This window comes from Antechinus flavipes, chromosome 1, assembly GCF_016432865.1.
Source record: "Antechinus flavipes isolate AdamAnt ecotype Samford, QLD, Australia chromosome 1, AdamAnt_v2, whole genome shotgun sequence".
NCBI lineage: Eukaryota > Metazoa > Chordata > Mammalia > Dasyuromorphia > Dasyuridae > Antechinus > Antechinus flavipes.
Window position 1 is genome coordinate 564,108,649 of NC_067398.1, and position 13,558 is coordinate 564,122,206.

The 13,558-nt window shown below is 41.4% G+C and overlaps 1 protein-coding gene and 1 long non-coding RNA gene across 2 annotated transcripts in view; one reads left to right on the forward strand and one right to left on the reverse strand.

Moving 5' to 3' along the window:
* LOC127544226 (uncharacterized) overlaps positions 1 to 9,657 on the reverse strand; it is a 43,452-nt gene extending 33,795 nt beyond the window's left edge. Inside the window, exon 1 of the long non-coding RNA XR_007949408.1 lies at positions 9,137 to 9,657. This is a non-coding gene — a long non-coding RNA (uncharacterized LOC127544226). The remainder of the gene's footprint in view (positions 1 to 9,136) is intronic.
* Positions 9,658 to 9,786: 129 nt separating this feature from the next.
* Positions 9,787 to 13,310, forward strand: LOC127544230 (tubulin beta-2B chain). The gene is made up of 4 exons (XM_051970767.1): positions 9,787 to 10,060; positions 10,954 to 11,062; positions 11,511 to 11,621; positions 12,161 to 13,310. The coding sequence occupies exons 1-4, from the start codon at positions 10,004 to 10,006 to the stop codon at positions 13,219 to 13,221; spliced, it is 1,338 nt and encodes a 445-aa protein (XP_051826727.1). The 5' UTR covers positions 9,787 to 10,003; the 3' UTR covers positions 13,222 to 13,310.
* The last annotated feature ends 248 nt before the right edge of the window (positions 13,311 to 13,558 follow it).

The window sequence follows — 13,558 nt, forward strand, 5'->3', positions numbered from 1 at the left end:
TGTAAATAGGCTCACACTGAAAATTTAACAATCATCTCTTACACTGGTTTGAGCTGACATCAATACAACTTTGGATATAAAAGGAGACTGAGAAGTTGGAAAATCACAAAGTTTTTAGCAGTCCTCAAACAATAATTTAACTGTCAATATCCTAAATGTGGGGCAATTGGATGTTTCAGGAGACTGACTTCAAATCCAACCTCCAGTGTTTACTAGCTATACAAACCTGGGCAAGTCACTTTACTCTGTTTGCCTCAATTTTCTTATTGTAAAATGATCTGGAGAAGGAAATGGTAAACCATTTCAGTATCTTTGCCAAGAAAACTCCAAAAAGGAGTCACAAAGAGTCAGACATGACTGACAACTACTAAACAACAAGCCTAAATATAAGCCTGTATTATATTGTAACAACTGAATCATAACAATGTAGACAAATTCATTCTGAGTGAGAATAAATGATATAAAGATGTTATAGCTCAAATAAAGGAAGGTTCCCAGGCTTTCCTTAAAGAAGTAAATCTGTGTTTCATTTTGCACCTAGAGACAAGCAAAATATCAATGAAGGGACCACTTGGTTATCTCACCTTGCAGCAATAAAAAAGAACATAAGCAAAATGGTGGTCATGAAAATAACTGCAGCTTAGATGCCTCTATTCCCTACAGAGGATGAAGAAGTTAAGGTATTTTATGGAGATTCTGAGAAGATTTTCCAAACCTAAGGCAACATGTTTCTTCATATACTTAATCCTCAAAAAGACTTTAATGTAAAAACAGACATAGGGAAAGTCAAACAACAGTTTTCAAATATAGCTCAGTATTAAAAAGCAAAAGATGTTAAAAGACTACAGACTATACAGGAGTCTCATATCTATATATCAAGAAAATTTTCTTCAAGAGATTATGATGTTATTAGAGTAAAAACAGAACACTTCAAAAACTTGGAATTTGGTAACTTTAATATCTGACACTTCACTGATGAAAGCCACCAAGTACCCTAGCTTAATACAAAAGGATCCCTAAAAATCATGTGTTAATATTATTTATGTTCTATTATATTTTTACTTCTATTTGTTAACTATTTCCCAAATAGGTTTTAATTTGGTTAGAGTTAGCCTGAAGGTAAGTAGTCAAGCTTCACAGGACTCTGAACTTTGAACATTTTTTTTACATTGTAAAGAACACAAAAATGAACACAAGCTCATAGAGTCAAGCCAATCTCCTTCCCTCTTCTGTGGGCCATCCTACCCCAGAAATCTGTACAATATCTGTGACTTAGAGGACTGCCCTGAAAGGACCCCAGCAAATAGGAAAGGAAGAGCACTGTCTGTTTTTTCCATGTCTGTGCTCTCCTCCAAGGCCCTATTGTTTATCCTGCATTGTTGGTTTTTATTTCTCCTGACAGAGCTCCTCTGATGGCTATAGCATGTGGATATTTCCCCACTCAATCATCATTATTTTCAGCTCCTGACTGGGTGCTCTCACTGCTGTTGTCTAGCTCTGGGTCTCCCCACAATCCAGTTCTCCTCCAACACACTGCTCATGCTTATTACCTTCTCTCCAAGGGGATCAGCCTTGGCATTTGGCCAATGGAGAAAAGACCCACAGCATCGCTATAGTTACTTCGTGCCACCAGCCTTTTGAAATTTTTTTTAAAATTAGCACTGTCCCACACTCCACACAAAGGGTCTCTTCAATTAACTGTGGGAATGCCCCCTAACATCTACTTTGTATTCCAGTTTCGATCATTACTTCCTGGGCTGCATGACTTCTGCATGCATTAGCATGTCCAATTTAGTTTAGGGGTTTAAAAAGGCATACCTGATTTTTTTTCTACTGTCTATTTTCATATAAGATTTTAGAACCAAATTGTGTAAGTTATATTTCTTCAAAGATTTCCAAAGAAAAGGGTATGTATAGTATGTTTGTATGCTATGTTATAAAGATTTGTATCCTCCCTACATATTCATATTTAAGATGGTGTTAATCCCCAATCCCATTCTAGTTCTGATAACTTTAACTAAGTGAGAATATGCTCAATCAATTGATCAAAAGCTCTCAGACTAAATGCAAAAAGGCTAATATGATGTTGAAAAAGAATCACTTTCCAAAAAAACAAGGAAATTTGGTCATACTTAGATACTGTTTTTAACTTATTTGTCAAGCTGAGAAGGGAGGTAATTCAAGAAAGGGGAGTATATATAGAAATCTAGATGAATCCCTTAAAAATGAATTATTAGGGTTGGGGGTGAGGCAGTTAGAAGCCTTAGCTTTAAAGCTAGCTTGGCTAGCTCAACTTTCCCCAATTCTACTCCCTTTGAATGGAAAGAGATGTTTCTGATTCTAAAGGTCTTGATGATATTGGATTTCCTATCTTCCTTTGGATGTTCTAATTGGCACTGGGGATTGGCTGGAGGTACTGGTCTGCATCATAAGCTAAGACCAAATGATTGTCAGTTGATAATCTTAGTGGAAAAGGAGGAATGTAGAAGGTAGGGAGGAGAAAAACATAACAATTGGAGCTAAAAACCAATGGCACTACAGAATTCCCCCTGACCCTTCTGGATTATCTCTAGAGAACTTTGAGGGGAAAGGTGAATAGGAGCTTATACTGGGAATTGGACTGTATTAGTGAGAATGAGAGTCAGGATAAGGATCTTTCAGCCATCATATGGTTGTTGCTCATTCATTTACTCACTTCTAACTCTTAGTGATCCCATTTTGGGGTTTTCCTAGCCAAAAAAAATACTGTAGTGATTTGCTATTTCCTTCTCCAGCTCATTTTTACAAATGAGGAAAATGAGGCAAACAGGATGAAATGACTAGTCCAGGATCACACAGATAGTATATATCTGAGGCCAGATTTAATCTCATGAATCTGAGTCTTCCTGATCCAGACCCTATTCACTGGGCCAATTAATTGTCAGAGATTATATGGACTACACATTTTTTTAAAATGTAAATTATTCCCCTGTGTATCCAATTTGCATGCAAGTTAAGTCATAGTATTATTAAGAATCAGAACCTGTGTTTCTAAGTTGCTTTTTTTGTTTTTTTAAAGTTGGAAGAGACCTTAGAAGTCATCTTTTTCAATCAAATTTTAATGAGAAAATTTAAGATCCAAAGACTTTGACTTGCTAGTAACAGTAAATAACAGAACTAGAATTCAAGCTCAGGAATCCTGATTCCAAATCCAGTGTTCTTATCATTGTACTATACTCATTCTCATATCACATTCTACCTTGAATATTACTTTTTTGTGTTCATATTATTTTTCTCCTGTTATATTATAAACTCCTTAAGAGCAAGAACCCTATTATTTTTCGTTTTTGAACTTCAGTACCTAACACATATCTTGCACATAACAGGTATTCATTGAATTGAAATCAATCATTTTTTATTATGACTTCAGAGAACAATTAAGCACAAAGACAAAAAAAGCAATGAAGATGTAAAGTTCTGTCTTAGCTGCAGCTTGGACGACCATTTTGCTTATGAGTGCAGCAAATTCTAAGAAACAACAGAGGAAAGAGGTATGAGAATTTCCTCTAATATTGTCTTATATGAAAGATGAAGATTTAGGGAGATTATCAGCAAGAAAGATTATTATTCCCTGGCAAAATGGACAAAGGATAACTTGCTTTTGACTTCTACTGTTATTTATAGAACACTTTGAGATGCAAAAAAACCCCAAAATCTTATCCATATTGATAAAAAAAGTAATTTACTTTTAAAACAAAAAAATGTTTCTTCCCTTCCTTTGATATATAACTTGCTTACTGTTCAATGTTCATTTATTATAAGATTACATGATTTCACACAAATTTTCCATGCACCAGCTATAGCTCAAATCCAAGCATTCCATAATGCCTCCATTCAAGGCTATTTTCCTCTCTGTTTTCCAGCTCTCTGTATGTATGCTTGCAGTATAGAATGCGATGCTATTTGCCTCCATCTGTAACCTTAAAAGCCCTTCTGTATTTCCCCCTCCCCCACCTCTTTCTAAGCATTTAACAAATAATTCATGGCATGGGAAAGGGGGAGAGCAGGGAATGGTTTCCTTTAAAAGCCATGTTGCATAGCACTGCCCAATGCTGATTTGTATTACAAAGAAGCAAAATCTTTTTGATGAAATCTCAGCATTTCAGTGTCAGGATTTGGGTACTTTAAGCACTAATGAACAGTAATGAGGAAAAAAAAAATCTTACTAAAGACAAAGCAGAAAATGTTTCTGAGTTAAGTTTGTGTTATAGTCTTGGAATTTTCTCTTCCCCTTTAAGTCTTTTGTTTTTACCTGAGCCAGCTGGGTCTCCATAGTGCTTCCAGGCTGTGGAAGAAGTGTTCTCGTCTCCCACAATGCCTGCCTGAGTTGATTAAAGAGTACCATTGGCAGCTCACAAGGGGAACTTTCCCAATTCTCTTTAAGCAGGAGGATAGTAGACTTGAGAATGAAGGGGAGGGGTTGGGAGAGCTGACACTGGGGGGGGGGGGGGGGGGAGAGAGTAAGAGGGGGAAGGGGACAAGAAGAGAAGGGAATGAAGGGATATAAATAGATTGAGCCACAAAGCATCGAGAGGCAGAAATCTCTGTGTCAAAGAAAGATTTTTTTCTTTTCCCCTCCCCCAACTACAGTGAGTAAAAAGCTGCATAGGATTGAAGAACAATCTCACCACCAATCCTTAGGGTATCTGACTAGCCTACAAAAATGTTGGGCTCAGTGTCTTTCCAATGTTCTCAACTGGAGAGAATTGTGAAGAGGAAAATGGAAATACTGTTGGATTTGGAGTCTCTCTCTTTCTTCGAAGCCTGATTCATTGGCTATGTATCAGTTACCTAGGAAACATATGTAGAGGCTGAGACACTGTAGTCAGACTATTCATGAGAGTTGTGTGCTGAGTTTTAAGTGGTAGATGCATGCTAGCAGTGGGGGAAAGAACCCAAACCAGACAATGTGTAAATTTGAGTATGTTAAAAATATGCTTTGCATTAAGTCCATTTACTCATACATAATATTACAGTCATCTTTCTATGTGGTTTCTTTACCTAATACAATCACACTTGGCAGACATGAGATAAACTGGAGAGCCTAATGCTTGCCAATTTGTCAATAGATACAATCAATGTGTAAATTATGTGAATCAAAAGCAACTTAGTGTGGACAGCTTGGCTCGATTAGTAATTAATTGTATATAGATATGAATGAGGCATTTTCCTGTTTGGTAAGCAATTTTTACAGAAAAAATCTTCATGAGACCAAAATTTTTAAATTGTGAATTACTAGGCATTATAAATCACTCACATTTTAAAATAAAATACCTTCACTGCTATAGCCCTAGAAAGTAAGTTAAAGTAGGACTTGTTACTTCCTCATCACAAATAAATTGAAAGGATCATTGAATTTCATAGCAAAAGAGTTGAGTTCAAATTCTAATTTAGTCATCTCTAATTTTCTGATCTTTCTCCACATCTTATCAGCAGTTTTGCAGCCTTATACATATCTTCTCTATTCTCTTTAGTTCTAATCCAAGGCATAATTTCCTGGCTCTATTTCCCTAAGTATGCTGCCTCCTTTATTAAAATATGAGCTGTCCGGGACTGTCTTTGTATTTTAAGTGGAAGCCTTAGAATATAACACTTTGGCACATAGTAACTATGTGATAAATAATTTTACTGGGTGACGAAATAGAGCACTGGATCTGGAATTAAAAAGAATTGAGTTCAAATCCAGCTTCAGACACTTATTAGTTGTGAGACCCTGGGCATTTCACTTGATTTTATTTGCCTCATCCATAAAATGAGTTGGAGAAGAAAATAGCAAACCACCCAAGTACCTTTGCCAATAAACCCCAAAATGGGTCAAACTGACTGAACAACAACTTTCCACTTATACATTCTTCTTAAGATGAAAGAGTTAGATTCAATCTCCCTTTAGGTCTGAAATTCTGGTATGCGAGATATCATCAATTGGGTTTCAGTAAGTACACTACTCAGAGTAAAAACGTCATCTAAAAGATTCATTTTCAAAATTCACATAGTTTGAAATGAACTGCATGCCTGATGAACTGAGTTTCTTTCTTTGTTATCTCGTCCTCCCCCCCCAAAGAATTTCAGATTGACTCATCCGAAATTCATTTTATTACATGAGTGTCCTAAGCAATATTTTCTTTTTTAAAATAGTTCAAAACACTAAAAAACTATGATAAGATCTTCTTGGGCTTCAGAGGAAAGAAACATAGAGGGATAAAACAGCCATACTTGGGGGGGGGGGGAGAGGGAGGGGAGGGAGAAAGGGAAGGAAGAAAAGTTCCATAAGAGGTGAGTCAACAATTTCGAAATTTTCTTTAGAATGTGCTTATATCAGCAACTAACTTCACATTTCAATTCAGCTGCTTGTAAAAATCACAAGAGGCAAACCACAGAATCAAGTGAGAAGAAAACTGGGTGGGGTTCCATTAACATATGCCCTAATGCCCAATGTTAATGCCCAGAAATATCACAAAATAAAGATATTTGGGGAAAGTGCTGGAAATTGTACTTATTAATTGGTAGTACTTATTTTTTTCCCTTGCCTATCTCTCCTCACCCCTAACAACAAAAAACAACAATAAAATCTAAACTAATTCTACCCAAATAATCCTGAACATGCATTACCATGAGTGAAATTGGTGGTCCATGAGGCTCTGAAATCAGAGCTGAAAAACGAAACCGTTAATTGAGGTGAAGCAGTGTCAGCTGGCTCATTTTACAAGGCGAGGTAGCGTGAGCACTGCAGAAAAAAGCTATGGCCCCGCTCTTCCCTCTGGCTTTCTGAACAAGTTCCTAGTAAAGACTGCCACAGCACAGGGTGACAGCCTGCTGGCTTCTAGAAATCTATTGTTTCCCCAATTCCCCCAGCTTGTCTAGAATTACCCTGACCCCGCCCTGCATCTGGACTGGAGGTTCTCTAGCTTTCGCGCAATTCAACAAGCACTTATTATGTCCCTGTCAAGCTAGACACCCTTGCTCTATGCTTGTGTTTCTGGGTTTACGCAGTTTTGAAAACACTGGAGTTTGGGTCTCTCTGTTCCTCAATCTTTCGACAAATCCTGCCTCCCTTCCTTTGAGATGCTGCTGAGGATATTACTCGAATACCTGCCTGGGAATCTGGACCAGGATCACCAGCTGAAGAGCCGGGGCACAAGGGAATATTTTGTAGTTGGCTGAGTTAGGAGGGTGTGTATGTTCTATCTCCCTCACTCCTCATTCACTCCGCACTTAGGGATTCAACTGAAATCTATCACAATTAGCTTTCTTTATCCTCACTTTCTCTTGCTGGAAGGGAAAGTAAGATAGCCTAGGCCTACGGGAAGAGCTCAGTCCTGAGAGTCAACAGCTGTTGGCTTTACACGGAAGCCGCAGGAGTCGTGGTCCTTCTGGCCCTCTTCCTAGAATATGAAAAGGGAACTTGTTTCCTAAGTAAAAACCGCTCCACGGGAGGCAGTTATTCACGGAATGGCTAGGAATGAATATTTCAGGGCTGCTACAAAAATGCCTGCAAAACACACACACACACACACACACACACACACACAGCAAGTTGTATGCATGGTTGTATGCTGTGGGTGAAGAGGATCGAAGCAGTTCTTTGGAGGAAGAATAGTTCTTTGGAGGAAACAAGGAAAGAAAGATTTGAAGAGGGAGTAAAATGTAGATGACCAAATGACCCTCCTCAACTCTCACCTCATCTTCTCCCTCCCAGCTCCCCCATCTGCAGCCCGTCCCACCCACCTGCATGCTAGGCAGAGCGAGGCTAAGGTAAACCGTACTAAGATTTCTATTTCTAGTTCCCATTCAAGGATTCTTGATCTCTAAATGTCCAAAAAGGAAATCAATTACTCTTTTCTTCTCTTTTTCTGTGTCTCTTTGTCTCTGTTTCGGTCTGTCTCTCCCTCCCCCCCACCCCCTTCTCTCTCTCACACACACACACACACGCTAACAAAAGGATCTGCAGCTGCTTCAAATACTTCAAATGCGCAGTGCACATCCCGAAAGGGAGGGTCTCTGCATGCGCATGCCTGTGACTGTCATACTGGCCTTTGCCTGAGTGTGTGTAAATGCTTGTATGCGGTGGATTTGACTCTAAACCTAAAACAGAAAAATGAATCCCCCCAGAATCAGGCCAGGCAAGGAAAAGATCTGACACCACTACTCAATTTTCTCACTGCTCCTTAAATAAATCAGAGTCCTGCAAAGTGGGGGCTTGAACATGTTTTTCAAAACTTGGTTATGGGAAATAAAGCCACAGTCAATCCTTTGTTCCACTGTCAAAGCCTATTGTCCCCTCCCCCGTTGGACCCCACCCTTTTTTTCTTTCCTTTCCAACTACCTTCGACCACTCCCTTCTACACAACCTCAACTCAAAAGAAGGAAATAAAATACGAACACAAGAAAACCCATGGAAGCAGCTACCCATCGAAGCAGCTACGTAGAAGAATTGAAAACATTTTTCTTATGCCCAATCTATTTTCCAGAAATGAACCCGTCTCTAATTCGGGGTCAGGCTGTTTCCCTATTCTGGCAATAAGGATGCAAGAGATGTATGTGGGGATTGTTTGTGTATGTGTCCATGTTTCACACACTCTTTAGATCGAGCCACGCAAGTCTGTGTTTTAGTTGTCAGTGATAGAGGGAAGGTGGGAAAAAATGGCCATATGGAGGTCACCAATTTGGCTGCCTCAAAAGGGATGATTTTGAGTAGGGAGAAAGAGGGACGATGTGGCTGAGTTCTTCCCAGACTCTTTCTTTCCAGCCCAGCATTATTGTGTGTCCATTTATAGAGGGTGATAACCTGCTGGTCTGTTTCTGCTCCACTTTCCATTCACCGATCACTGGGGTCGGGTGATGGGATGGGAAGTGGAGCAGCAGGGTCATCCTTTCCCCTGGCTTTTCTCAGTCTTCCATCTGTCCTGAAACAGAACCTAGTACAGGAATAGGACTTGAGGAACAGCACTGAGGAAAAGAATTCACAACTCAGGGAACTAAAGGGAGAGCTGGAAGAACGTGGTATCACAGAAGAAACCCTGTGTTTGGAGCCAAACAACCTGCATTCGAATCCCAATTTTGCCACTTCCTACCTGTGTAATCTTGACAAATCACTTACCTCTCTGGGCCTTACAAGTAAAAGGAGGGGACTGGACTTCTCGGGTGTCCGCTCTAAATTGACTTTGTATTCCAGGCCCAGCGTTGCTTCTTACAAGTTTTGTTTCTTTGGGCAAATCATATCCCTCTGAACCGCATTTTACTCACTGGCAACACCCAGAATAATACTTGTTCCACCTACTTCACAAGGCTGTCATGAAAGTACTAGGTAAATGTGAAGTGCAATTTCCATGCTCTCTAGTTCCCGCCGCATACACCCAACTAGCCTTTTCAACCCCTCCACCTGTTCCATTTCCGTTGCTTTACTAGATACCAGCCTTTCTCTGCAATTCCCTCCTTGCCACACCCTCCTGCCCAGCTAAGCTCTTGTACCACACTAATCTTTTTTTCCTCCCTTTTCTCCTCAGCCCGAAACCTAGACCATGCCCACGCCCCAACCCTCCTTTCCCCCACCCCTCTTTTAGTCTAGCCGGGTGTTCCGCTCGGATAGGCTCTCTGAGACCTAACGGGTCCATAGTCCCACCCCTCCACTGTCCAAGCATTACGTCATCGTCAAGGGGGGGGGGCAGGAGCTTGAGCTAGAAAGGGACTGGGGGAGCTATGGAGCTGGGTGGGGGAGGGTAGGGGGGGTGAGGGGCTTGGGGGTGGAGCTTGATGCCAGCTGCCCCACCCTCACTATAAAAGGTCGGGTTGGGGGCTTACGCGATCTTAGAGTGTAAGTGTACTGGAGGAATTGTAGTGTGTTTCAAGTGAAATCAGGAGGGGGGTGGGCGTGTGTGTGAAAGAGAAAAAGAGAGAAAGGAAACGAGGGACAAAAGAAAGAAGGAAAGAAAAAGAAGGTAGGGATCTAGTTGGCAAGTCAGGCATCATGCGTGAGATCGTGCACATTCAGGCTGGTCAATGTGGCAACCAGATAGGAGCCAAGGTGAGTTCTGGGCGGCGGAGGTGGGCGACGCTTGTCTCGGGGTCTGGGTAGAATAGTGAATAGTTCCCGTGGATGCTGCTGTTCTCTGGCATCTATCCCCAGGGGACTCCCCGGAGTCTTTGTACCAGTCCCTTTGTAGCTGAGAGAGGCGTGTCCCACGCCTATCTGCCAGAAGGCTAAGCTTTTGAGGTTTGCCGAATCTTTTTTGGCTTTATTTCTTTTTTAAAAATTGCTTTTTTAATTCTCTCCCTATTCTGTTCTCTACTACTATTTTTTTTTTAAATCTTGTCCTTGTGGGCGATGCGCTATAGCTTGTGTGCGTGTGTGTAAAGGTCTTTTACTCGATTGATCCTGTGAAGCTGCAAGGTTGGGAGGATGGGAACCCTCCATACAGATGTGTTGAGAATGCACAATTACTGTCCACCTTCTTTTCTTTATTCCTTTTTTCCCGCAGTTGATTTATCCCCAAGCTCTCCATTACCTTGCCACTCCCACTCCAACCTCCTGGCTCTCCTAGTCGAACCAGCCCCTGGCCGCTTTCAAAGCTGTTTGTGCTAAAAGACTGATGTGAGCTTTTTGTTTGGGGGCGGGGTGGGGGGGAGAGAGGAAAGAAGGGAAACAAAAAAAAAAATCACAGAAATTACCCCTTTGGTGATCCTGCTGCAGCCGCAGCTGCCTTCTCTCTTCTCCCCTCCCCACTTATTGGAGGGCTAATTTTCCTTTTTCTAAGCCCCAGTTTTTGAGAAAACGCCCAGTTCTAACTGATCCACAGAAATCTTGTTTCTCTGAAACCTGTTCCATTTTACCTTTAGTGGGCGGGTGAGGAGGGGAGGGAAGTTATTAGGTTGGTCTCTGCAAGGTCTTAATATTGCTAATTGTAAGTTCTGTCACAGTTTTGGGAGGTCATCAGTGATGAGCATGGGATTGATCCCACAGGCAGTTACCATGGAGACAGTGATTTGCAGCTGGAGAGAATCAATGTTTACTACAATGAAGCCACTGGTAACTGCTTTTTGTCTGCCCTTTCCAATCTTTTTTCCCTACAGATATTACTTTCCTGGTTGTCATAGATTTGTAAACCATGTGAAGGCAGAGATTTTCAGGGGTTCCTTTATATAGCCACTCTTAATACAGTGCCTGACACATTGTAGGCACTCAAAAATACTTGTTGAATTAAATAGTTGGGACTGACCATAGCGTCTTACCAGCATAAGCAGCTTACCTGCTTACTGTACCTGGCAGAATAACACTCCTTGAGCAATAATTCACCAGGTTTCTGGACTGCTTTTAGGTTTAAAGTACCAAATTGAAGTACTATCCTCTTCTTTCTTTATATGAGAAAAACAGTTTCTGTGATGAGAGGAAGTTGTATCAATTTAGTTTTCTTCCCCTTGAGATTCCCTACAATGATACACTGTCTAATGCTGCCTTTTCTTCTCCCTGCCTACAGGTAACAAATATGTTCCCCGTGCAATCCTGGTGGATTTGGAACCTGGCACAATGGACTCAGTCAGGTCTGGACCATTTGGCCAGATCTTCAGACCAGATAATTTTGTTTTTGGTATGTGATTAAGATATTTGATGGCTTCATAGATTATATTTATACTAGTGTTATTATAGGGTAGAAGTTTGAGACTTGCAGTGAGTAAGAATTACAAGTATTCCACAATTTAAAAAAAATTCTTAGTATGGGCTTGGGGAAATGTCATGCCTCATCACTAGTTACTATGGACATATGTGTATGTGTGTATATGCACATATGCACATATAGATGTATTAGACCATAAATATATGGATTTTTTAAAATAGTAGTCAGAAATAATCTGAATTCAGGAGTGACTCACTAATCTACATATACATAAATGGCTTAGGGCAGTGGTATCAAACTGAATAGAAATGGGGCTTCATTATTCATTGACTTAGAAAGCCACAAACTATGTTCTATTTTATTTTTATTTATTTTATTCAATATTTTCCAATGAATCTGGGCAAACAATACTACAAACCTCTGGAGGATGTTTGACATCTCTGACTTAGGATATGAAGATGTGTACATTAATCATTAGTAATTGATGCAGCCTCTTTCTCCTTCCCCTCCAGGCCAGAGTGGTGCAGGGAATAACTGGGCCAAAGGCCACTACACAGAGGGAGCAGAGTTAGTGGACTCTGTCCTGGATGTAGTGAGGAAGGAGTCAGAAAGCTGTGATTGTCTGCAGGGCTTCCAGCTGACCCATTCCCTGGGAGGTGGTACAGGGTCCGGAATGGGAACCCTGCTCATCAGCAAGATCAGGGAAGAGTACCCAGACAGAATCATGAATACCTTCAGTGTGATGCCCTCCCCCAAGGTGTCAGACACTGTAGTGGAGCCCTACAACGCCACCCTCTCTGTCCACCAGCTGGTAGAGAACACAGACGAGACCTATTGCATCGACAATGAGGCTCTCTATGACATTTGCTTCAGAACCCTGAAGCTGACCACTCCCACTTATGGAGACCTCAACCACTTGGTCTCTGCCACCATGAGTGGAGTGACCACCTGTCTGAGGTTCCCGGGCCAGCTGAACGCTGATCTGCGCAAGCTGGCGGTGAACATGGTGCCGTTCCCCCGCCTGCACTTCTTCATGCCGGGCTTTGCCCCTCTGACCAGCCGCGGCAGCCAGCAGTACCGTGCCCTGACGGTCCCTGAACTCACCCAGCAGATGTTCGACTCTAAAAACATGATGGCCGCCTGCGACCCGCGCCACGGCCGCTACCTGACCGTGGCCGCCATCTTCAGGGGCCGCATGTCCATGAAGGAGGTGGACGAGCAGATGCTCAACGTGCAGAATAAAAACAGCAGCTACTTTGTGGAGTGGATCCCCAACAACGTAAAGACAGCCGTTTGTGACATCCCTCCCCGCGGCCTCAAGATGTCCGCCACCTTCATTGGCAACAGCACGGCTATCCAGGAGCTGTTCAAGCGCATTTCGGAGCAGTTCACGGCCATGTTCCGGCGTAAGGCTTTCTTGCACTGGTACACAGGGGAAGGCATGGATGAGATGGAGTTCACTGAAGCAGAGAGCAACATGAACGACCTGGTGTCTGAGTATCAGCAGTACCAGGACGCCACTGCTGATGAGCAAGGGGAGTTTGAGGAGGAGGAGGGGGAGGATGAGGCTTAATTCAGAACTTGAGGGTTTAGTAAAAGCTTTAGGCGAGAATGCAAGTCTTTTGGGGGGGATGGTATCTTCATGATTGTACTGAAGAAGCATGGTCTCTTTAAATGTGTATTTTGATGCTTTCCACTGTTGCCTGTCACCATTTTTTTTTTTTTTTTTGGTAACTTTGATTACATTAATGTAACAATTGTGATACTCCTGAAATATTGTTTCAAATGGCTAAAAAGCCCACATAAACATTTGTGACTTTAACGGTGTCCTTTATTTCTTTGTACCCTACCAAAAAAAAATAAGCATATGTTGTTGTTGGATTTTAGTACTTTAAATATACTTTTTAATA